The 22,393-nt window shown below is 56.1% G+C and overlaps 1 protein-coding gene across 4 annotated transcripts in view; it reads left to right on the top strand.

Annotated features, from left to right (window-relative positions):
* The first annotated feature begins 371 nt into the window (after window positions 1-371).
* The window catches only part of SLC38A10 (solute carrier family 38 member 10), a 49,987-nt gene continuing 27,965 nt past the window's right edge, over window positions 372-22,393 (top strand). For 2 of the 4 annotated variants that reach the window (XM_032179015.2, XM_032179014.2), the window contains exons 1-8: window positions 372-855; window positions 6,153-6,270; window positions 11,424-11,469; window positions 13,038-13,131; window positions 14,215-14,358; window positions 15,785-15,909; window positions 19,382-19,484; window positions 20,366-20,548. In XM_032179015.2, the coding sequence (XP_032034906.1) occupies window positions 757-855; window positions 6,153-6,270; window positions 11,424-11,469; window positions 13,038-13,131; window positions 14,215-14,358; window positions 15,785-15,909; window positions 19,382-19,484; window positions 20,366-20,548 (912 nt within the window). In that variant the 5' untranslated portion in view covers window positions 372-756. Of the gene's footprint in view, window positions 856-6,152; window positions 6,271-8,315; window positions 8,894-11,423; window positions 11,470-13,037; window positions 13,132-14,214; window positions 14,359-15,784; window positions 15,910-18,895; window positions 19,006-19,381; window positions 19,485-20,365; window positions 20,549-22,393 lie in introns of those variants that run through there. The other 2 variants (XM_058428280.1, XM_032179017.2) reach the window with 2 other exon arrangements.

The following is a 22,393-nucleotide window of genomic DNA, read 5'->3' as shown; positions in this document are numbered from 1 at the left end:
TGCCCTGGCGCCAAGCACCCGCCCCCAAATCAGTCCTGGGAATAAAGGTCTAAAAGGAACCCTTAAACCCGCTCCTCCCCGGAGGGCACAGCGCCTTCCCTTCTCTCCAGCCCGCGACTGCCCACCCAAACCGAGGCCTCGCGGGGCGAGTCCCTTGTTCTCCAGCTCGATGAACTGGGGGGCCCTGGGCACAGGTCGGCTGGAACAGCTCGCCGCACGGGACAGCTGCGCGGCCCTCTGGTTCCCCCCCCCCCCCCCCCCGCCCCACCGGCCCAGTTTCCGCCCACCCCTGCGGGCCCGCCTCTCAATGGCTCGCGTCCCACCAAACCCTATCCCCTGGTCGTCACTTCCGGGCAACGGAGCCCGGGGAAGGCGGAAGTGTGAGCGCCGCGGCGGCAGCTGAGTTGGGCTGAGGTGTCCCTAGCTGGCTCCGCGGCTCTTCCGGGTCTGGGCTCGGAGATTCACAGGCGGCCCGCGAGACCAAGCGAGGACGCATGGCCCTGAGGCAGCCGCGGGGCTTGGCGGGGTCCGGAGGTTGACCTCGCCCCCGCAGCCGGCCTTCGAGGCTGCATCCTCCAGGCAGCCTCCGGGGCCCGCGCCCGCGCCTGCTCAGGTTCCCGTGTCCCTGCCCATCCCCTCCCCACCGGCGTCCCGGACGTTGGGACCTGTGACCGTGGTCTCGGGCTGGGCTTCCAAAGCCGGCCGCAGCCCGGCGACCCCCGAGGCCTCTCGCCCCGGGACCCTAGACCTCTCACTATGACCGCGGCCGCCGCCTCCAACTGGGGGCTGATCACGAACATCGTGAACAGCATCGTAGGGGTCAGTGTCCTCACCATGCCCTTCTGCTTCAAACAGGTGAGTCCGGTGGGCCCGGAGATCACCGCCCTCGCCTCCCCCGCAGAGGGGGCGTCTGGCTGGGTCGTCCTGGTTAAAGTTCCCGCCGGGGCAGGGCTTCGCTGGGCGGGTGCAGGCGGCCGCGGGCGGGGCGACCCTCTGGGTCCCGGCGCAGTTCCCGCAGAGAATCCGTGGATGAGAAGCGCACGGCGTTGGCCCTGGCAGCCCCTGTCAGCCCAGGCTGGAAAGTTCCCCACAGTCAAAAACTCGATACCGAAGCAAAGTGTAACAAAGCAAAATGATCCTCCAGAACCGGAAGGGAACTGCAGGACTCCGTGTTTTTACATTTTATCGTGTTTTTAAAAACTCTGACCCAACTGCACCTGTCTTCAGAAGCACGCAACTCACCCCTCCCAGGCTTCGACACTAGATAGGGGCCTTGGTTGCAAGGTGATTAAAAACGTCCACCAGGTTATACACCTAAGATCTGCATTTCACAAAAACTGCACATTTGGCCGGGCGCGGTGGCTCACACCTGTAATCCCAGCGCTTTGGGAGGCCGAGGCGGGTGGATCACCTGAGGTCAGGAGTTCGAGACCAGCCTGACCAACATGGTGAAACCCCATCTCTCCTAAAAATACAAAAATTAGCCAGGGGTAGTGGCACATGCCTGTAATCCCAGCTACTTGGGAGGCTGAGACAGGAGAATAGCTTGAACCGGGGAGGCAGAGGTTTCAATGAGCCGAAGGTGGCAGTGAGCCGAGATCATGGCATTGCACTCCAGCCTGGTCGACAGAGTGAGACTCCGTCTCAAAAACAAACAAAAAAGGCCGGGCGCGGTGGCTCACGCTTGTAATCCCAGCACTTTGGGAGGCCGAGGCGGGCGGATCACGAGGTCAGGAGATCGAGACCACAGTGAAACCCCGTCTCTACTAAAAATACAAAAAATTAGCCGGGCGTGGTGGCGGGCGCCTGTAGTCCCAGCTACTCGGAGAGGCTGAGGCAGGAGAATGGCGTGAACCCGGGATGCGGAGCTTGCAGTGAGCCGAGATCGCGCCACTGCACTCCAGCCTGGGCGACAGAGCGAGACTCTGTCTCAAAAACAAAAAAAACAAAAAAAACCCTGCATATTTGATCTAATGTGTGCAGACATTACCACAGTTGGAAAAAATCTCATATACAAAAAGTTTAGCGTCATTCCAGCATTGAATAACACATGAAATAAAATGGCCATTTCTAAGTGTCATCTGTTTAATCTACAATAAACAAGCATTTAGTGCTTTGGAAAAGAAAGGCTGACTGAAACGTTACTAAGTAGGTAGAAAAATGAAAACAAGATGTATATTTTGAAACGAAATGGCACCAGTAGTTTAATTTTAGATTAGCAAACACTGTGTTTTTCAAATTCATTATCTTTGGGATAAAAATATCCAAAAAATTTTTTCAGCCTGGGCAACATAGTAAGACCCCCATCTCTACAAAAAAAATTAAAAGTTAGCTGGGCATGGTGGTGCATACCTATAGTCTCAGCTGCTCGGGAGGCTGAGGCAGGAGGATCATTTGAGCCCAGGAGTTTGAGATTACAGTGAGCTATGATTGCACCACTGCACTCCAGCCTGGGCAACACAGCAGGACCCCATCTCTAAAAAAAAAAAAACAAAAAAAACTCAACTTTTTGATTTTTTTATCGAGGAATTTTCAAACCCTCCCGTAGAGCCCTCCAGGCTGTTGTGCCTGAGTTGTTTGCCTGATATGGTTGGTGAGCCTGTTGGGGGAAGACAGGGCTACATGCCTCCAGAGCCCCTGGGGCAGCATCTGGTCTGGGCGTGGAGAATCCCAGCTTTCTGCCAGCCACCTCTGGGTGTTTCTGGAACGACTCCATGTCCCAGTGTCCACTGTGACTTGCCTGGCAGCAGAACTGCATTCTGGGATGTGGAGCAGTGGCTGGTCCTCCTCTTGCGAGTCAAAGGTTATCTTTGTTTTTTCAAGATGGAGTCTCGCTCTGTCACCCAGGCTGGAGTGGGATGGCGCAGTCTCAGCTCACTGCAACCTCCGCCTCCCGGGTTCAAGTGATTCTCCTGCCTCAGCCTCCCAAGTAGCTGGGATTACAGGCATGTGCCACTACGCCAGCTAATTTATTTATTTATTTATTTGCTTATTTGTATTTAGTAGAGACAGGGTTTCACCATGTTGGTCAGGCTGGTCTCGAACTCCTGATCTCAGGTGATCCACCCACCTCGGCCTCCCAAAGTGCTGGGATTACAGGCATGAGCCACTGCGCCTGGTCCCAGATGCTGTCATCTTTGACGCCTGTCGGTGAAGTGTCACCGTGGAAGGGGCTCTGGTTTAGACACCTGTGAAAGTACATCTTAGGGCCCAGATGATCCAGCTGTCTCCAGCCTTGGACCACCTGCCATGTGGTGGACACTAGGCCCCTGCCAGAGCATGTGCTGATTAGCCAGGCATCTGCACAGACCTGTCAGGAAGTGAAGGACTAGAGACGTCCCTCTGAGTCCTGAGGGCTGCCGAGAGGGAGGCCCAGTTGCTCTGATCTGGCCGCAGCGTCTCCTCCACGGCAGCCTCCTTGGACCGGGGCGCAGGGAGAGGCCAGCAGGCGATTTGGGGATGTGTGTGTTTGGTGTTTGGCAGCATTGTCATTGAAAAACTTTGGATTAGTGTTTTTTTTGTTTGTTTTAGTAGTTTTGATATATTTATATATATACATAGCTGGGCGCGTTGGCTCACACCTGTAATCCCAGCACTTTTGGAGGCTGAGGTGGGTGGATCACGAGGTCAGGAGTTCAAGACCAGCCTGGCCAAGATGATAAAACCCCATCTCTACTAAAAATACAGAAATTAGCTGGGTGTGATGTCAGGCGCCTGTAGTCCCAGCTACTTGGGAGTCTGAGGCAAGAGAATCGCTTGAACCCGGGGAGTGGAGCTTGCAGTGAGCCAAGATCACGCCACTGCACTCCAGCCTGGGCAACAGAGTGAGACTGTCTCCAAAAAAAATAAAATAAAATAAAAATCTATATCTATATATAATAAACATTGAAGTTTGACATACAAAAATGTGTACACACTTCTTCAGATGTGCTGTTGACGAATTTTCATATGACCAACAAACCCGCGTAACTAGCTCCCAAATTAAGAAGCGCACTCTGTGGCCATGGCGGCCTACCCGGGGCACACTGCTGACCCCTAGTGCGCCACGGTGGTGCTGCCTGGTTTGAACTAAGGCGGGTGGATCCTGCTGTGCAGGTGTCTAGTGCTAGTGTCTGGCTTGCGTTCTGGTGTTTGCTGCACCTCCGTGTGTGTCTGTGTGTAGTTCACCCCTGTGAGGCATTTATGGTGTCTCCTATTGGGAGCTCTTGTGATGCCCTGAGGAGTTGGACAGGCGTTGGAAGGGGGTGCGTTTCTGCTGGGTGTGTGCCTGTGTGGAGTGGCCGGGCCCCAGGGTGAGTGTGCTCCGCTCTGGAGCCGCCATGTGGATGCAGTGGTGCACATGCCGGCCCGCGTCCCTGGTAGCATTGGGTATCATGTCTTTTCCACTGGAGCCATTCTGATGAGTGCTTGGTGATATCTCATGAGTTTTTGGTATTAATAGACTTACTTTTGTTTTTTCTTTTTTTTGAGATGGAGTCTTACTCCATCACCCAGGCTGGAGTGCAATGGTTCAATCTCAGCTCACTGCAACCTCCACCTCCCAGATTCAAGCGAGTCTCCTGCCTCAGCCTCCCAAGTAACTGGGATTACAGGCGCCCACCACCAAGCCTGGCTAATTTTTTGTGTGTGTTTTCAGTAGAGGTGGGGGGGTCTCACCATGTTGGCCAGGCTGGTTTCGAACTCCTGACTTCAAATAATCCACCTGCCTCAGCCTCCCAAAGTGCTGGGATGACAGGCGTGAGCCAGTGCGCCCGGGCGGACTTATGTGTTTGAGCAGTTTTAAGTCTACAGAACAACAAACTGGAAAGTGCAGCGCCCCCGCCCCCCCACGTCCTGCTAGGTTCACGTGACTGACATCTCGCGCTAGTGTGGCGGTCCTTGTGTTTTAAGTGTCACCTTGATGGAGGTAGTGGACATGCAGGAAGATTCACTCTCTTTTTTTTTTTCTTGAGGCGGAGTCTTGCTCTGTCGCCAGGCTGGAGTGCAGTGGCGCAATCTCGGCTCAACTGCAACCTCTGACTCCCTGGTTCAAGTGATTCTCCTGCCTCAGCCTCCCGAGTAGCTGGGATTACAGGCACACACCACCATGCCCAGCTAATTTTTGTATTTTTAGTAGAGATGGGATTTCACCATGTTGGCCGGGGGGGTCTCTATCTCTTGACCTCGTGATCTGCCCGCCTCGGCCTCCCAAAGTGCTGGGATTACAGGTGTGAGCCACCGTGCCCGGCTGATTGACTCTCTTTAGGGTGCAGGTCACAGTCTTGCTGTGTAACCACCACAGTCAAACATAGAACACACAGCTCCATCCCCTAGAGGGTCCCCACGTGCCCGTTTGTCATCAGCCAATCTCCACACCCCCAGCCCCTGGCAACACTGAGCTGTTCCCTGGCCTAAAAGTTTGCCTTTTCTGAGTGTCCTGTAAACAGAATGACACTGTTTGTAGCATTCAGAGTTCAGCTTCCTCCACTCAGCACGGTGCACTCGAGTCCCATCTGTGTCATGGTGGGTGTCAGCAGTCATCCCTTTTTCCTGCTGACTAATATTCCCGTATTTGAATGGACCACAGTTTGTATCCATTCGCTTGTTGAAGGACATTTGGGTTGTTTTTCCATTTTTGGGTTGTGGATAAACCTGCTGTAAACATTGGCATACAGGTTTTTCATGAATATGTTTTCATTCCTCTTGGGTAAGTGAATACCTAGGGGTGCAGTTAATCCCCAGGTCACACAGTAAGTGTCTATTTAACTTATGAGAACGGGGAAAATGGCATTTTTAATCTCTTTCTTCCAGAACGTGTTCATTACTCGTAGCTGTGGACTCAAGTGGCTAAAGATGGTGCATGTATGGTGTGTGCAGAGAACAAGGGGGTATTAGTTGGCAGCACCCAGCTGTCCATGAAGACTTGAGGTGGGGACTGGGAAGGAGATGGCACCCCTGTGCTCTGCGCATGCAGCTTCATCCCTGGACGAGGCACGCGGCCACCACAGCGAGGAAATGGCCCTTTCAGTGCTAGAAAGTGTCGCGTTCGGCAGGAGACTGGGATGGAGCAGGGCCTGGGGGTGAAGAGGGTCCTTGTGAGCCGTGTGTGTAGGGTGAGGGCCTCTGGGGAGCACCTGCTGCTGTGAACATGTGTTCCTGTCTCCACCCTGCAGTGTGGCATCGTCCTGGGGGCGCTGCTCTTGGTCTTCTGCTCCTGGATGACGCACCAGTCGTGCATGTTCTTGGTGAAGTCGGCCAGCGTGAGCAAGCGGAGGACCTACGCCGGCCTGGGTGAGGGACCCTCTCCACAAGGTGGCTCTGGACCTGGGGCGGGGGCCTTATTCCATTTATTTATTTATTTATTTATTTATTTATTTATTTATTTATTTATTCATTCATTCATTCATTCATTCATTCATTCATTCTACTTTATTCTTCAAGAGTTCCTTGGATAGCAGGGTTTTTTTTTCTTTATTTTAAAATGTAATGCTACAAAAAAATGAGCCGGGCATGGTTGCACGTGCCTGTCGTCCCAGCTACTATTTGGGAGGCTGAGGTGGGAGGATCACCTGAGCCTAGGAGTCTGAGGTGGCAGCGAGCTGTGATCACGCCACTGTACTCCAGCCTGGGTGACAGAGCGAGACCCTGTCTCAAAAGAATTAAAAATTAAATTTAAAAAATGCAGTTTAAAAAAAAAACCCGCCAGGCATGGTGGCTCATGCCTGTAATCCCAGCACTTTGGCAGGCCGAGGCAGGCGGATTATTTGAGGTCAGGAGTTCGAGACCAGCCTAGACAACATGGTGAAACCCCATCTCTACCAGAAATACAAAAAATTAGCCAGACGTGGTGGCAGGCACCTGTAATCCCAGCTACTCGGGAGGCTGAGACCAGAGAATCTCTTGAGCCCGAGAGGTGGAGGCTGCAATGAGCTGAGATCACGCCACTGCACTCGAGCCTTGGTGACAGAGTGAGACTCTGTCTGAAAAAAAAAGAAAAACCTGTTATCATAATCACATGCTTCAAAATTGGAGTGTCACAGAAGGGTCTGAGGCGCCAGGCCTCCCTGTCACCGTGCGCTCCTGCCCGCTCCCATACAGGTCCACGCAAGCTTCCTCTTCTAAACTCAGGCTCAGACAGCCGTCCTTACAGTGCTGGTGCAGACCTGCTGACTCTGTGTCTCTCCTGGACACCAGATGCCTTCCTACAGAGCTGCCTGCAGAGAACCTTCCTGTTCTCCCCAACTCGGAATTCCATGGAGGAAGCTCCTCAGGCCCAGGCTGTTGCTGCGGTTCAGTGGCTCCTCTCCCAGTGGCTGTGTCCTTCCCCTGATGCTGTTGGTTGCAGTTTTGTTTCCTTTAGTTCTTTCTTGCTTTAATGCTGTTTCAGCCAGGAGAGAAGGCTGCGCTTTCTGCGTCATTTCAGTGTGGAATATTTTCTTTCTTTCTTTTTTTTTTTTTTTTGAGACGGAGTCTCGCTCTGTCTCCCAGGCTGGAGTGCAGTGGCGCAATCTCGGCTCACTGCAAGCTCCGCCTCCCGGGTTCACGCCATTCTCCTGCCTCAGCCTCTCCGAGTAGCTGGGACTACAGGCGCCTGCCACCACGCCCAGCTAATGTTTTGTATTTTTTAAGTAGAGATGGGGTTTCACCGTGGTCTCGATCTCCTGACCTCGTGATCCGCCTGCCTCGGCCTCCCGAAGTGCTGGGATTACAAGCGTGAGACACCGCGCCCGGCCGGAATATTTTCTACGTTGTTTGTCTTCGAGGGCACCATCCCTCACCTTCCCGTCTGCCCACAGGTTGTGTGGCCCGCGCTGTCTCCCTGCCCGCCACAGGCTCGGCACCTCTCGGCTCCACATTCCATTCTGGGGGCATCCAGCATGGGTGTTGAAATTCCAGCATCCATGTTCTCAGGAGTTGGCCCTGTGGGTTTTGGTGAAAATTCTGGCCTTGTGATGAAGGCTCTGGACCTTCCAGCCAGTGTGTGGCTGGGATGTCGGGTCCTCCCTGCAGAAGGCCATCCTGCCCCCTGGGCTCACAGTTCCCACAGCAGAGCGAGGAGGTGGCGGGAGAGGAAATGGTGTTTAGGGGTCCAAGGGGGCCAAACAAAATAAAAACACCTGCACGGTCCACACATGGGTCCTGGCCTCCCAGCCTCCACTTCCTCCCAGTCCTCTTCATGTTGCCACAGAGAGTCCTGCGTTCGTTTTGGCCCTCGGAGCCAGAGGGGATGCATTCCTTCTCCTCCCTTCCTGATGAGAATGGCGCTGTCAGAGTCTTTTCTTGTCGTTATTTGAGGAAGTGAAGTTCATCGTCACATTGGATCTGCAGTGAGATGGCCTAATTCAACTTGGGCTGAAACGTGCCTACTGGAACCCAGGAGGCACAGTGCCTGGGCAGGCCCCTTCCTGGGTCTGCAGAGCTGTGGCCTGCAGGGCGACCTTTTCTTCTCACTGAGGTCTCTGTATAGGGTTTCTGTAGCAGAGGCCCTAACTCAAGTCCTTGGCTGTGTCCTGGAAGAAGACCGTGACCCAGAGCTGGGGACACCCCCATTTCTGATAGCTGGCTGTCTATTCATTGAAAGTCCCTGAAAAGTCAAACCAGTTTGGCTACATGTGAAAGACTAGAAGAAAATTGCCGGGTGGATGCTCTTCTATGCTGCCTGGAACTCCTACCTGAGCTTCCAACCTTTACCTGCACGGGGTGACTGCAGTCCACTTCCGCCTGCCAGAAACGAAAAAGATTCCAAAACACCAAGTGTGTCTCAGGTTATGCCTTTGACACCAAACACGATGGTTCCACTGCGTGAGCTCCGGACAGAGGCCCCTGGACCCAGCTGCTCCACGTCAGCTGCAGTCTGCCCTGGCTCGTCTTAGAAGTGGGGAGATCCACGCTGGGAGAGGTGTCCCTGGGTAGGGTAAGATGAGAGTCTCCTGGAGCTAAGGCGAGGCCCTCGTGCAGAGTGGACAGCAGCTGCACACTCCAGTCTTCAGGAGGCGCCGGACTGGGTCCCGTCCTTGCACACAGACTTACTTTCCCTGGGACTGCTGGGTGGTTTCCTCCGAATGGCATCTGCCCCCACTGAGGCGCAGGTTTGCGGTGTGATGGCTCCTCGGGTTGGTTAGCCCGGGGAGGTGGCCGCTGATCACTTTACCCTCCCTGCTGTCCTCCAGTGCCATGTGCCAGCCTGGAGAGGTGTCGTTTTTTGTTGGCGTTTGTATATTTCTCTGTCCTGTTTGCTGTTGCTGGTTGCGGGTGGCTTTTGTCGTTTTCGTCACCTGCTGCTTCCTTGCCTGCGTGTCTTGCTCCGACATGGACTTTTCTAAATCCCCTCTTCAGAAGACACACAGATACATCAGTCACTTGGCCTCCTTCAGCTGTCACGGCTTCTCCTGAAGCTGTTCTGAGCGCCAGACCCTGCCCTGTTGAGAGTTGTGCCTGAACCCTGGCATGCGTGGTCTGGGCTAGAAACCGCCTCCCCCAGCAGCAGCGACCGTTTGGCCCCCACACGGCCTCTGAGTTCCGGTTGTGAGCGGCGGTGTCAGGAGTGCTGCCCGCGTCCTGTCGTTGGGTGGTCCGGGCTTCTGTGGCTCCTGTGCCGGCTCTGGGGGAGATCCGACTGGACCCGGGGCAGGGTATACCCTGCATGGAGGCTGCGCCCTCAGAGCTCACCGCTCACAGACACCTCCACCCTGGCGGGGGCTGGGCCCGCACTGGGAGTCCACACTCGGGGGAGGGCTGGGTCCCTGGGACCTTGCTGGGCGCTTCAGCCTCTTCCTCCCTTTCTCTGTGCCAGTCCAGGCAGGATGTGAAGGAGTGGGGTTGGTCCAAATGGGGCTGGTGTTTGAAGCTGGGGAGAAGCTGCCGAGGGATTGACACTGGGAATGGCAGGTGAGGGTTTAGCCCAGGTGGGAAAAGAAGGCGCATGGGGCTGTGTCTCAGCATGGTAGGCTCTCAGGACGTTGTCCTGGGAACCAGAAGAGAGTGCTACCCTGATTTCCTAGATGGCCTTCCATTTTCCTTTGCCAGCGGCAGGCATATTCTGGAACCTTCTTGGGCAAGGTGTGCTCATGTTTGGAATATGCTGTAGAGACTCAGCTTCCTTTTGGAGAATAAAAAGGCACGTTATGGCCAGGAGCATTTCCATGTTTGGAGCGCGGTGTTTTGTTGCATCCGGGCTGTGCCATCACCGAGGGGTGTGGAGGGCGTTCCTTGGTGACAGCAGGGCCCTGGGCTGTGGGCTGCTGAGGGGGCTTCTGGAGTTCTTAGTGTTTGAAATTCTCTGCAGCCTCAGGTCAGCTTCTGGGGCCTGGCTTGGGTTTCCGTGTTGTGGGATGAACTCAAGGGGTGCCAGGCTCCTTCAGCGGGCCTGCAGGCAGGTCCAGGAAAGGCCAGGGTGAGCCCTGGAGGCGGGGTCTTTGCTGCTTCCGGGCTCTGGTGTTCGGCAATGCTGTGCTTCTTTCTAAGTAGTTTAAAGTTATAAGGAGTGTTTTTTGGACCCATTCATACTTACTGGCCTGTGTGTTTCCTGCTTTCCAAAGCTCGTCAGAGGCCTGTAGCCTGTGGGAGGGAGGAAACCGGGGGCAGGAAGCCGGGGCTGCCAACGGGGCTGGGCCATCCTGCCACATGCACTCCATCTCTGGGTGCGCCTGGGAGCCGGGACTTCCCTGTGCCGTCCTCCGGCTAGGCCGTGGGGGAAGCGTGGGGGTCACCAGATGACCGCTTGGGGCCTGGGAGGGACCCTGCTGAGTCAGCGCCGTTTCTCATCTGCTGCAGAGAATCCTGCTGTCAGGGTGGAGAGAATGGCGGCTCCTCCCGCATTCGGCCACCCTGTCGGGGTCGCATGCTCCTCATCGGCAAGGCTCCTCATTAGCTGTCCACATGGACACCAGAAGCCCGGTGCTCTGGTCCCCTCCCTTCCTGAAGCACCATGCTCGAAAGGGGTCTCCATTTGTTTCTGTAAATCCCAATCAAAGGGTGAAAATGAAAGCCCTCCCTCAGAGTCCCTCTGGTGCAGGCTGTGGCACTCGGGCACCTGGGGCCGGCACTGAACCCTCTGGGGACCTGCAAGCTCTGGCCAACAGCACAGGGTTCGGCCATGCCGGGCTGTGGGATGCTGTTTCCAGCCGGTCCCCAGTGATCACCGGGTGGGAGGACTGTGCATCGCAGGGACTTGTCTCTCTTTGTCTTTTAAAAAATCTGATTGAGTGAAAGAAGAACCTGCCTCCTGTCCTTCCCTTGCTCTGTCTTTGTTTCTTGTAGTTTCATTTGCAGACAGTAGATCCAAAAATAACTGGGCGGCCAGAATTTTAAATACCCCTCATGCCCCAGAGAATCTGGACCCACGGGTTTCTGTGAAATTGCCCTTGACAGCTTTGCTCAGTACCTTTGTTCTGGACGTGCTTCTCACGCTGTTGGACTGAGTGTTCCTTTTTCTTTTGCACTAGCATTCCACGCCTATGGGAAGGCGGGCAAGATGCTGGTGGAGACCAGGTAAGCCCCGCCCTGCTGCTGTGCTTGCCCCTGACCCCCGCACCCAGACACTGGGGATCCTCCCGGCGGGAGCAGCAGTTTCATCCCCAGATTCACCTGTAACTTTTCTGAAGAGTCATTAAATACATGAAAGTCCAATTACTTGTACCCTTCAGTGTTGTAAGAAAAATTTATGTATGGAAAACTCCAAGAACTTGTTAAACAGTCCTTAACACCGCACCCACCCCTCAAGCACTGCTGCATAAAGGTGGCATTACATTGCAAATGTCATATTTTTCTTCCTTTGGAATAAAATTTCATGAGATGAAAAAATTTATGAGATGAAAAAATTGCTGGGAGATTGCACTTCCAGGCTTCTAAATTAGGGAATTGTAAACTCAAACGAACAGCCTTTTTTGAAAGCAGTTGATTGTTCTCTTAACTTGACTAACATTGTGGGGCTTTTTAAATTTTTTTATTTTTTGAGATGGAGTTTTGCTCTGTCACCCAGGCTGGCGTGCAATGCCGCGATCTCGGCTCACTGCAACCTCCTGGGTTCAAGCGATTCTCCTGCCTCAGCCTCCCAAGTAGCTGAGATTACAGGCTCACGCCACTAGGCCCAGCTAATTTTTGTATTTTTAGTAGAGACAGGGTTTTGCCATGTTGGCCAGGCTGGTTTTGAACTCCTGATCTCAGGTGATCCACCTGCCTTGGCCTCCCAAAGTGCTGAGATTACAGGCGTGAACCACCCTGCCAGGCCCATCGTGGAGCATTTTTGTAACTTTTAGAGCCTCCGCGGAGGGGCGAGTATAATACCACGTTGAGAAAAGCTGAGTGTCGTTTGGTGTGCATGCCAAGTGACATAGTGTGTGCCACAGAACCTGACCACGCCCTGTGAACCAGAAATCACATCTGTCGGCCAGGCACGGTGGCTCACGCCTGTAATCCCAGCACTTTGGGAGGCTGAGGCGGGCAGATCACGAGGTCAGGAGATCGAGACCATCCTGGCTAATATGGGGAAACCCCGTCTCTACTAAAAATACAAACAATTAGCCGGGCGTGGTGGCGGGCGCCTGTAGTCCCAGCTGCTGGGGAGGCTGAGGCGGGAGAATGGCGTGAACCTGGGAGGCGGAGCTTGCAGTGAGCCAAGGTCACGCCACTGCACTCCAGCCTGGGTGACAGAGTAAGACTCCGTCTCAAAAAAAAAAAAAAAAAAAATGTAATCCCAGCACTTTGGGAGGCCAAGGCAGGCGGATCACGAGGTCAGGAGATTGAGACCACGGTGAAACGCCGTCTCTACTAAAAATACAAAAAAATTAGCCGGGCATGGTGGCGGGTGCCTGTAGTCCCACCTACTCGGAGAGGCTGAGGCAGGAGAGTGGCATGAACCCGGGAGGCAGAGCTTGCAGTGAGCCGAGATGGCGCCACTGCACTCCAGCCTGGGCGACAGAGTGAGACTCTGTCTCAAAAAAAAAAAAAAAACGAAATCACATCTGTCATTCAGCCCAGTCTTGGGGTGGTCCCCGGTGGCGGCCCAGGTGCTGCCAGCTTGCCCTGATGGCATTTCCCACACCCTGGTCCCCCTGCAGCATGATCGGGCTGATGCTGGGCACCTGCATCGCCTTCTACGTCGTGATCGGTGACTTGGGGTCCAACTTCTTCGCCCGGCTGTTTGGGTTTCAGGTAAGGACGTGTTCAGGGTTCTGGGTTGTTCAGATGCTGATGGCCGCTCTGAGGCCCTCTGTGGGATCCTCCCAAGGACTGAGACCTGGGTGCTGGTCGGGAGAAGCTTCTGTCGAGCCTGCTGTCATTCCAGGGGCTTGGTGGAGTGCAGGGCTTTGCTGGGTCACGTCTGTGAGAGGTACTTGGGAGGAAGCAAGCCAGGCAGAGTCTGACACCATGTAGATGAGGGGCGGGTGGGGGAGCCTGAGACCTGGGCACAGTGCAGAGCAAGTCTCTGCCAGCCTGGGCTGCCCATTGGAGGGCAGAGATGGCCAGGCCCTTGGGCATCCCCGGCCTCCGTGGTCACCCAGAGCTGCTGGGGGCTGTGGACTCAGCACTTCTTGCAGGGACCTTGGGGTAGCCTCCTCCGTGCTTGCCCCCCGCCATGGAGAGGCCCACCTGACGGGCCCACACACCTTTCCCTCGCTGCCGGGGAGCGGAGCCCCTCACTGGGCAGGGCGGGCATCATGGCACGTTAGGGTGCTAACAGCGTAGAAAGGCTTTCAAAGGCCACAGCTGAGGCGGGGGTATCCTCTCTAGGAGTGGAATGTACCAGATTTGCTCGTTGTCAGAGACAGTTCCAAGGAGCATCCAGGGAGCTAGGCCCCCTACTCTGTCTCCCCATACGACCTTCCGTTTTTCGTGCTTCACAGTGACCTTTGTAGATAGAACTTTGGGCCTGTCCTGCCCACAGGGCAGTCTGTACCTTTCCCACCCCCAGCCCAGGGCAGCTGAGTCTGACCCGCAGCCACTGTGTTGCCTCCCGTGTTAGGGGGGCTACTGTCCTGCTCTGGCTGGTCTCGCTGCGGGGCTGGGCTGGGCTCCAGGGAAGGGAAATACCCAGTGTGCGAGGCTGCACATGGCACAGCGGCTGTGAGAGCGGCTTCCAGGCGAGTGTGCCAGCCTCAGACCCCCCGGCATCGTTCACCTGGATGCCGTCGGCTTTCGGGTTCAGGGCGCTCCCACTCCCTGGCAGTGTAGAAAGCCGGTGGTGAGCCGGTGGTGACCGGGCTGTGGCCAAGACCCCCTGCCGGCTCCCCACAGGTGGGCGGCACCTTCCGCATGTTCCTGCTGTTCGCCGTGTCGCTGTGCATCGTGCTCCCGCTCAGCCTGCAGCGGAACATGCTGGCCTCCATCCAGTCCTTCAGCGCCATGGCCCTCCTCTTCTACACCGTGTTCATGTTCGTGGTGAGTCTGCGGCACGCGCGGGCACCCGCTGAAAGGCTGCCCCTGGCCCAGTCTTTCCTGTGGCCACAGCAGGCTTGTACCCAGGTCTGGTGTGGCCACCTGCTGCCTCCTGGGAATATGTTGGAAGTAGCAGGATGTACCAGGAAGTGCCATTCATCTCACGGTCCCTGGGCACCAAGAGGCAGACGGGGCTGGCTGGACCCAGGTGCGGTTGGCCAGCAGGAGAGGCTGGGGCTCAGGGCAGGGGTGGCTCTGAGGCTGGTTTCATGTCGTCCAGGCAAGGCGAAGGAAACGCCAAGCCCACTTGCTTTATGCAAAGATGTCTTATGTAGGGTTTGTGACCAAGGCTCACGGTGCCAGTGTTTTGACACAAGGTGGCAAGCTATTGTTTTTGTTTGTTTGTTTTTTGAGACGGAGTCTCACTCTGTCGCCCAGGCTGGAGTGCAGTGGCTCAATCTCGGCTCACTGCAACCTCCATCTCCTGGGCTCGAGTGATTCTCCTGCCTCAGCCTCCCAAGTAGCAGGGATTAGAGGTGCCTGCCACCATGCCTGGCTAATTTTTTTTATTTTTAGTACAGAAGGGGTTTCACCATCTTGGCCAGGCTGGTATCGAACTCCTGACCTCGTTACCCACCCGCCTCGGCCTCCCAAAGTGGTGGGGTTACAGGCGTGAGCCACCGTGCCCGGCCGCTATTATTTTTCTAAATGAGAATTTATAACAGGATGGACTAGGGGCCACCTGTAGAGTTGGCACTGAGAACACGGCTGCCACCCAGAGCCCCCAGCACACCCTGCATTCTCTCCTAGGCCCCCGCCCATAGGAGCCCCAGGACCTGAGCCCCTGGGACCTGCCCGTACCCTGGCAAGGTCAGAAATGACCCTGAGCGGCTGGACCCTGGGTGTCTCACAGCGGGTTTGCACCAGGACGAGGGCAGGTGGTCATTGAAGCCAGGTCTCCAGTGCTCCCCAGCTCTCCGAGTGAGGGCCAGCCTGGTAGCAGCTACCTCTTTACTCTTGAGATAGCCACATCCTTGGTGGGCCAGTCTTTTGGAAGATGTCCGTGTCTAGCACAGTACAGGATGGGGAGGGACCTGCCCACATGGGAAACCAGTCTCTGTAACCGACAGAAACTAGGGCTATGCACGCTCAGTGGTCTCCTCCCGTCTGTGCCAAGCAGCCCCCTTGCAAGAGCAGCTGCTCTGGTGCCCGCGGGATGAACCAGGGTGCTCTGAGGCAGGGGTTGGGAATCCAGAAAGGCACGGGGTCTCCCTGTCTCCAGCTGGCGGCACAGGGTGGTGGGGGGCTGGGATGTGGGTGGGAAGAGCTGCACTCTCCTACCACTCCTTCCCAGCGGCGCGTGGGCCGGGATGCTGAGTCCCGCCTGCGTCCTGACGTGCCCCGTGCTCTCTCCCCGTGCTCCCTGCAGATCGTGCTCTCCTCTCTCAAGCACGGCCTCTTCAGTGGGCAGTGGCTGCGGCGGGTCAGCTATGTCCGCTGGGAGGGCGTCTTCCGCTGCATCCCCATCTTCGGCATGTCCTTCGCCTGCCAGTCGTAAGTGTCCTGCTGTGGCCTGTGGTGGAGTTCTGTGACGGGGAGGGCGAGCTGCTGGGAGACGGGACCCTCTCTTTCTCGTTACTGTGATTGCTGTTTGCTGGCTGCTGAAGAGTGATGTCTTGTTCAGTGATGAGCTTCCCCCCCAGGTTGAGGGAGATAGTTATATTTGTTCAGTGATGAGCTTCCCCCCCCAGGTTGAGGGAGATAGTTATATTTGATCAGTGATGACCTTCCCCCCTAGGTTATATTTGAATCGGGAGGTAAATCGGCTTCATTCCTGGGACATGTTTGGGACTAGCTGGTGAGAGTCTCTGGTTTGCCAGATCCCCACAAGCAGAGCGTTGGCTGTGGGGGATGCAGCAGCAACCCAGCCATCTGACTGCACAGAGTCGAGCGCTTCGCCAGAATTTAGCTGTTCTGAGAATATTTAAAAGAAAATGGCACAAACATTGACTTCAGACGGCTGCTGGATGCATTTGGAGGCCTGCATGTGCGCGCGAGCCTGCTTTCTCTCTGGCACGCAGGGCTTTGTAAGTGCGGATCGGGCTCTTCCATAATTCCAGCAGCATTACCTTCTCCACCAAAATGACAAGAGCGAGTGATTCATGCCTGGTTGGAACATGGTAACCGGCTGAAAAGAGAGGCGTAAATCCGGCGCGGACGGGAAAAGACCATCGGCGTGTGGGGGGCTGGCAGAGCGGCCCCTGTAGTGTTAGTGGGCATGCATTGAGCCAATCGTAAACTAATGTGACAGATGAAATTTGTTCATACCGCTGTGTTTACACCCACATGCGAGATCCAAATCATCATTTCCCACTTAGCATCTCTCTTGGCAGCTCCGTCTCCACCAGAACGCGCCCCAGTCTTGCTGTTTAATATCCCATTATGATCGGTGACAGAAGCCACATTCTTCCGCCACGTACCTAGTTACCAGTTGCCCTTTGTGTCTGCGTGTTTGCATATTTAGAAATAAATCTGCAGCTGGGGCTTTTTGGTGGTGGCCACATAGCAGCCTGTACACCTTGTTTGGGTCTGGTTCCGGGGTCAGGTGCTGGGTTCTGAAGCGCTGGAGCGTGTGGCTCAACAAATGCAGCTTCCCTTCTGCCCCTCCCCGAGGACGTGCGGGCCCACAGATCACCTGACGTTCTCCCAAGCGGGGACGTCCCTCCCTGTGCTGGCCGCCGCGCTGACCTCCCCACCTGTGAACCCAGGAATGTTTGCTGAGAGCAGAGACATCTCTTCCCTCCCACAGCCTCACTGCGCCGGAGTGCCTGTGTCTGCTGGGTGGCCGGCCGCGCCCCCTGCCTGTGTGATTGGCCTGGATGCCAGCTGGGGCCAGGCCTCCCTTGTGCCTTCACTATCTGGCCGTTTTTGGTAAATGCATACCTGGTTATGCAGAACGGTTGTCCTAGGCCCAGAGAAGCAGCCGGGCAGCACTGAGCCCAGGAAGCCCTGGAGGGCAGGGTCTGTCTGGAGACCAGGGTCCCCATCCTCACAGTGGGGCAGAGGGGCACACACCCAAGAGCTGCACGTGGACGGCTCCATTTGACTCCGGTAGGCCCTGGGCCTCAGAGCTGGGCCTCAGAGGCTGCCTTGCGAGGTGGGCGGGCCAGGGATGCTCCGTCTGGGGCCGTGGGCCAGTGCTCAGCATGTCCCCCATCTGTGGAGCTCCTTTGCAGGTGGCCAGGAGGTTTTGTGGCTCCTACCTTGTTTCTTTCCAGGGATGATCCCGGGGGTCCCTGGGGTAGGTGGTCAGGATTGGAGAGGAGCCTGGGGCTTGGCCTTCCACCCTGGCCACCCCGTGTGCGTGGGACACCTCTTCCCACAGTGTCCGTGGCTTCCTTGGGGGTCACTCCCCACAGTGTGTATTGGGGGCTGGGGGTAAGCACGTGTCATGGGTCACCAACGCTGGTCCCCTCAAGCCGAGACTCCCTGGTGTGGACTCAGCTCTGGCAAGAGGACAGTTTAGCACTGGGAAGTTCATGCCGCAGCGTGGCCTTCTCCTGAAGCTGTGGGTCTAGGGCCGTGGAGACCTCTCGGGTGTTTCTCCTGTTTCTCTGCCAGCCTCCTGGGGCTGTGTGCACAGGCGTTGGCCACTCAGCTCCCTTCTAGCCTGGGCCGAGGGGAAGGCTCATGTCCTGTGGGGTCCCCTGACTGCTGCTGATGGCACTCCATGCTGAGGGCTGCCTGATGGGACGGTGTGCTAGGACCTGGGCAATGGGACACCAGCAGCCACTGGCAGGGTCTTCTCACTTCTCAGTCTGCTGGGTTTTCTTTTCTTTTTTTTGGAGATGGGGTCCTGCTGTGGCACCCAAGCTGGAGTGCAGTGATGCGATCACAGCTCACGGCAGCTTCGACCTCCCAGGCTCCAGTGATCCTCCTGCCTTGGCCTCCCAAAGTGCTGGTATTCAGGTGTCAGCCATTGTGCCTGGCCTGGTTTGCTTTTTAATAAAGTCAGGATGTCCTGTTTTTTTCTTTCACTTTCTTCAAGGCGGTTTGGGATTTGGCTCCGCTGGCCGCTGTGCTGGTCCATTTACTGGCTGCTGGCTTTCTGCACCCCGCCCTCCCCCTGGCCCACCCAGCTTCCTTTGTGCCCTTGAGCCCCTGCCCTGGAACAGCCATGGCCATGGCCACTTGGACACCCTAGGAGCACCCCCGTGGACTCCCATTCCAGAGTCCTCTTTCAGCCCCATGGCAGAGCGGTTCTCACCTGTGCTCTGGCGTGTGCCTGGCCCAGCTCCCTTCTCCCCGGCTGCACACAGATGCTCCATGGCCCCAGCCTCTCCCTTCCCGTCTTGCCCACCCCTCTCCCGGGGCCCAGGTCCCTGTACACATCCCTCGGATGGGTCTGCTGCCTGTGCAGGGCTGTCATGTACCTTGCCTGGCCGGTGGCTCGGGTCCCTCCCACCCCTAGCAGCACCACACTCCTGGCACCAGGCTGTGGGACCGAAGCCAGTTTTCTCATCACACAAGTGAGAGGCTGCAGTGGGGAATCGCGCCCCAGGCCGTCTCCTTGTCTGTGCTGACTCTGATCATGCCTGTTTGGAGATGCTGAGATGGAGGCGCGGAGATGGGCCGGCCGCCCAGGCCAGAGTGTGTTTGTTTAACTTTCCCTCCTCTTGACAGCAATTCTCTGAGCAGCCTCCTCCAGCTGCTTGCCCTGTAAACTGGCTGCTTTGACTCTCAGCACCTGCTCCCTGGTGTGGAGCAGCAGCCTGTCGTTCCATACCCTTGGGGAATGTTCGCATGGGGCACGCTCTGGGGGCTGTCGTGAGTGGGGGCTGCTGCAACGCTCCTGTCCTCAGCCTCATGAAATCCTGGCCTCAGCGCTGGAACTTCCAGTGTGTGGGGAATGTTGCATGAAGGAAGGTCAGAGACTCTCACTGGGCTGCAGAGAGGTCCTGGAAATGGCGCCACTGGGGAGGGCGTGCCTCTCGGGTCCGCTGTGAAATGGCCTGTTTCTATACAGCCAGGTGCTGCCCACCTACGATAGCCTGGATGAGCCGTCAGTGAAAACCATGAGCTCCATATTTGCCTCCTCCCTCAATGTGGTCACCACCTTCTACGTCATGGTAAGAGCCTTGCCATGCCCTCTCTGCATCTGTGTCATGCCAGCATGACGTGCCGCGGTGCCCAGTGGGACTGACACAGGCGCGGCCCCGGCCCTGTGTGCTGCCGGGTTTTTCTCTCTGTTCCCATCCCAGTGTCTGGAGGCTGCGTGGGGACCCGGGGCAGCTGCATCAGCTTCCATCATTCCAGGACCAGCCCTGTGAGCCTAGGTCCACCCTGGGCCAGGAAGCTCTCCTGACCTGAGGAGCTGGGCACCAGGGCTGCTCCCAGAACCCTTTATCCGAGCCACTCTTACTCTCTCTCCAAGACCTCTGTTAATTCTCTCTAGAAATGGGCATGTTGGGGCTGGGCGCAGTTGCTCACACCTGTAATCCCAGCACTTTGGGAGGCCGAGGCGGGTGGATCACGACGTGGTCAGGAGTTCAAGACCAGCCTGGCCAACATGGTGAAACCCTGTCTCTACTAAAAATACAAAAATTAGCTGGGCATGGTGGCACGTGCGTGTAAACCCAGCTACTCGGGAGGCTGAGGCAGGAGAATTGCTTGAACCAGGACCCGGGAGGCGGAGGTATGCTGAGGCCGAGATCGCACCACTGCACTCCAGCCTGGTCTACAGAGGGAGACCCCGTCTCAAAAAAAAAAAAAAAAAAAAGAAAGAAAAAAATGGGCATGTTCTTACAGAAACTAGAGATTTTAAGAAGGAGGAGGCCAAATGGTGCTCTGCCCCTGGAAGGCCATCTCTTGCAGAAGCTTCATTATGAAGTGGATTGAAGGCCATTCTGGGGGGCAGGGCACAGGTCCCCCCCATGCCCTGCCCACTGTGACAGGTGCCACTCAACCAGGATGTCTGTCTGCCACGTTGCCATTTCTCATTCTCCAACAGGTGGGGTTTTTCGGCTACGTCAGCTTCACCGAGGCCACGGCCGGCAACGTGCTCATGCACTTTCCTTCCAACCTGGTGACGGAGATGCTCCGTGTGGGCTTCATGATGTCGGTGGCTGTGGGCTTCCCCATGATGATCCTGCCGTGCAGGCAGGCCCTGAGCACGCTGCTGTGTGAGCAGCAGGTAAGACCCTCAGGGCGCTCTCCACATCGTAATAGCACAGGTCAGCCTTGCTTCCCGTAAGCCCCCAGCTGTCCCGAACCAGAGATATAGCAGGAAAGTGGGGATTTGCGTCAGAGGAGTCCTGGGAGGGTGGAAGTTGGGGGAGCCTAGGGGAACCAGATTGAAGGGCAGGAGCTGATAATGGCCAGAGCCTGGAGATGGGCACACGATGTTCACTGCACAGTTCTCTTTACTTTTGTGTAACTTTGGAAAATGTTAACAATATAGCGGAAGATTTTTGAACCATAAGAGAGGCTGAGTTTGATGCAGGCCACAGTGCTGGTGCCTGTGGTCCCAGCTCCTCAGGAGGCTGAGGTGAGAGGATTGCGTGAGTCCAGGAGGTTGAGGCTGAGTGTGATTGCGTCACTACACTCCAGCTGGGGCAACAGAGCAAGACCCTGTCTTTAAACACATTTTAAAAATAGGTTGGATTTGGTGGCTCACACCTGTAATCCCAGCACTTTGGGAGGGCGAGGTGGAAGAATTGCTTAAGCCCAGGAGTTTAAAACCAGCCTGGGCAACATCGCTTGACTCCATCTTTACAAAAAATTAACAAAAATTAGCCAGGCATGGCAGCGCATGCCTGTACCCAGTGACTCGTGAGGCTGAGGCAGGAGGATCACTTGAACCAAGAGTTCAAGGCTGCAGTGGGCCGTGACCGCTCCACCATACTCTAGCCTGGGCTACAAAGTGAGACCCTGTCTCTAAAAAAGAAAGAAAGAAAAATAAAAAGTGAGGCTGGGTTTTTTCACCGTAACATATGTAGGCCAAGCAGCTACTTAATTCTTTCTAAGAAACTTCCAGCTGTAGGAGTGGAAACCAGAGGGCTGTCCTGGTTCTCTCCTTGTGGCAGAGTGAACCATGAAAGGCCCGCTGCGCTGTCTTGCGCCCCGAGCATAGGGGTGCAGATGCCACTCTGCAGTGTTGGAAGAGCCCTGCCCCGTCCAGGTTCCCCTCCTGCCTCCTCTTGGGAGCTCCACCCGGTAGCCCATCCGTCTTCTGTCCCTCGGCCTGAGGTCTGTGAGCCCAGTATGTCCCGTCAGCTGGGACTCCTGGTGGCTAGAGGCACACATTCCTCTTGAACTGTTTCAGCCAAGGCAGGTTGAGTGGTCTCAGAGAATCGGGGGAGGGTCCAGCAGTCACACCGGGGGCGGTGGGTCTCCCTGGGCCTTGGGAACAATAGCATGGGCTCACTGTCCATGTGGCCAGGTGTGCGGTCACCACAGCCTCCTGCAGACTTCCACCAGCCACGTGCCTCTGGCTTCACAGCAGAGGCCAAGCACCAAGGACTGGGTGCTTCCCCCACGTGCTGGTGCTCCTCTCTTCTGCAGAGTTCATGCACCTGGGCACAGGTGAGGCAGGATCGAGGAGGCAAGGCCAGAGCCCGTCATATGGCCGTGGGGTCCCCCCGTGCATCCGGCCAGGCCAACTTTCACTGTTTGATGTTTTGTACCTGAGCCGCATCTGTATTTCTGTACATGGCCCATCTTTACCTTGTTAAAAAATTGATAGTGGCGTTAAAGGTATTGTGACTCAAGTAGGAAAGCTCACGCACCCCCCTTCATCCCAAGGAGGACCTGGCTGTGTTTCCTCCGTCAGCGCCTGTGGCTTCTCCTTTCCCAGAGGTGCGGCCGCGGCCATGCCACCTGCTTTCTTGTCTTCGGCCTATGTGCCGTGAGCCTTTCTCCATGGTCCCTACAAGCCTGTAGGGGCTCTGCTTCCTTGCTTCTCCACCTGTTGCGGGGGCCTGGGTGCACTGCCCCTTCACCCTTGACCTCTCGTGGCTAACCATCTCACGACAGTCTT

This window comes from Hylobates moloch, unplaced genomic scaffold (assembly GCF_009828535.3).
Source record: "Hylobates moloch isolate HMO894 unplaced genomic scaffold, HMol_V3 SCAFFOLD_15, whole genome shotgun sequence".
NCBI classification, from domain to species: domain Eukaryota; kingdom Metazoa; phylum Chordata; class Mammalia; order Primates; family Hylobatidae; genus Hylobates; species Hylobates moloch.
The sequence above is the reverse complement of the archived record's forward strand: the minus strand, read 5'-3'. Positions and strand labels throughout refer to the sequence as shown.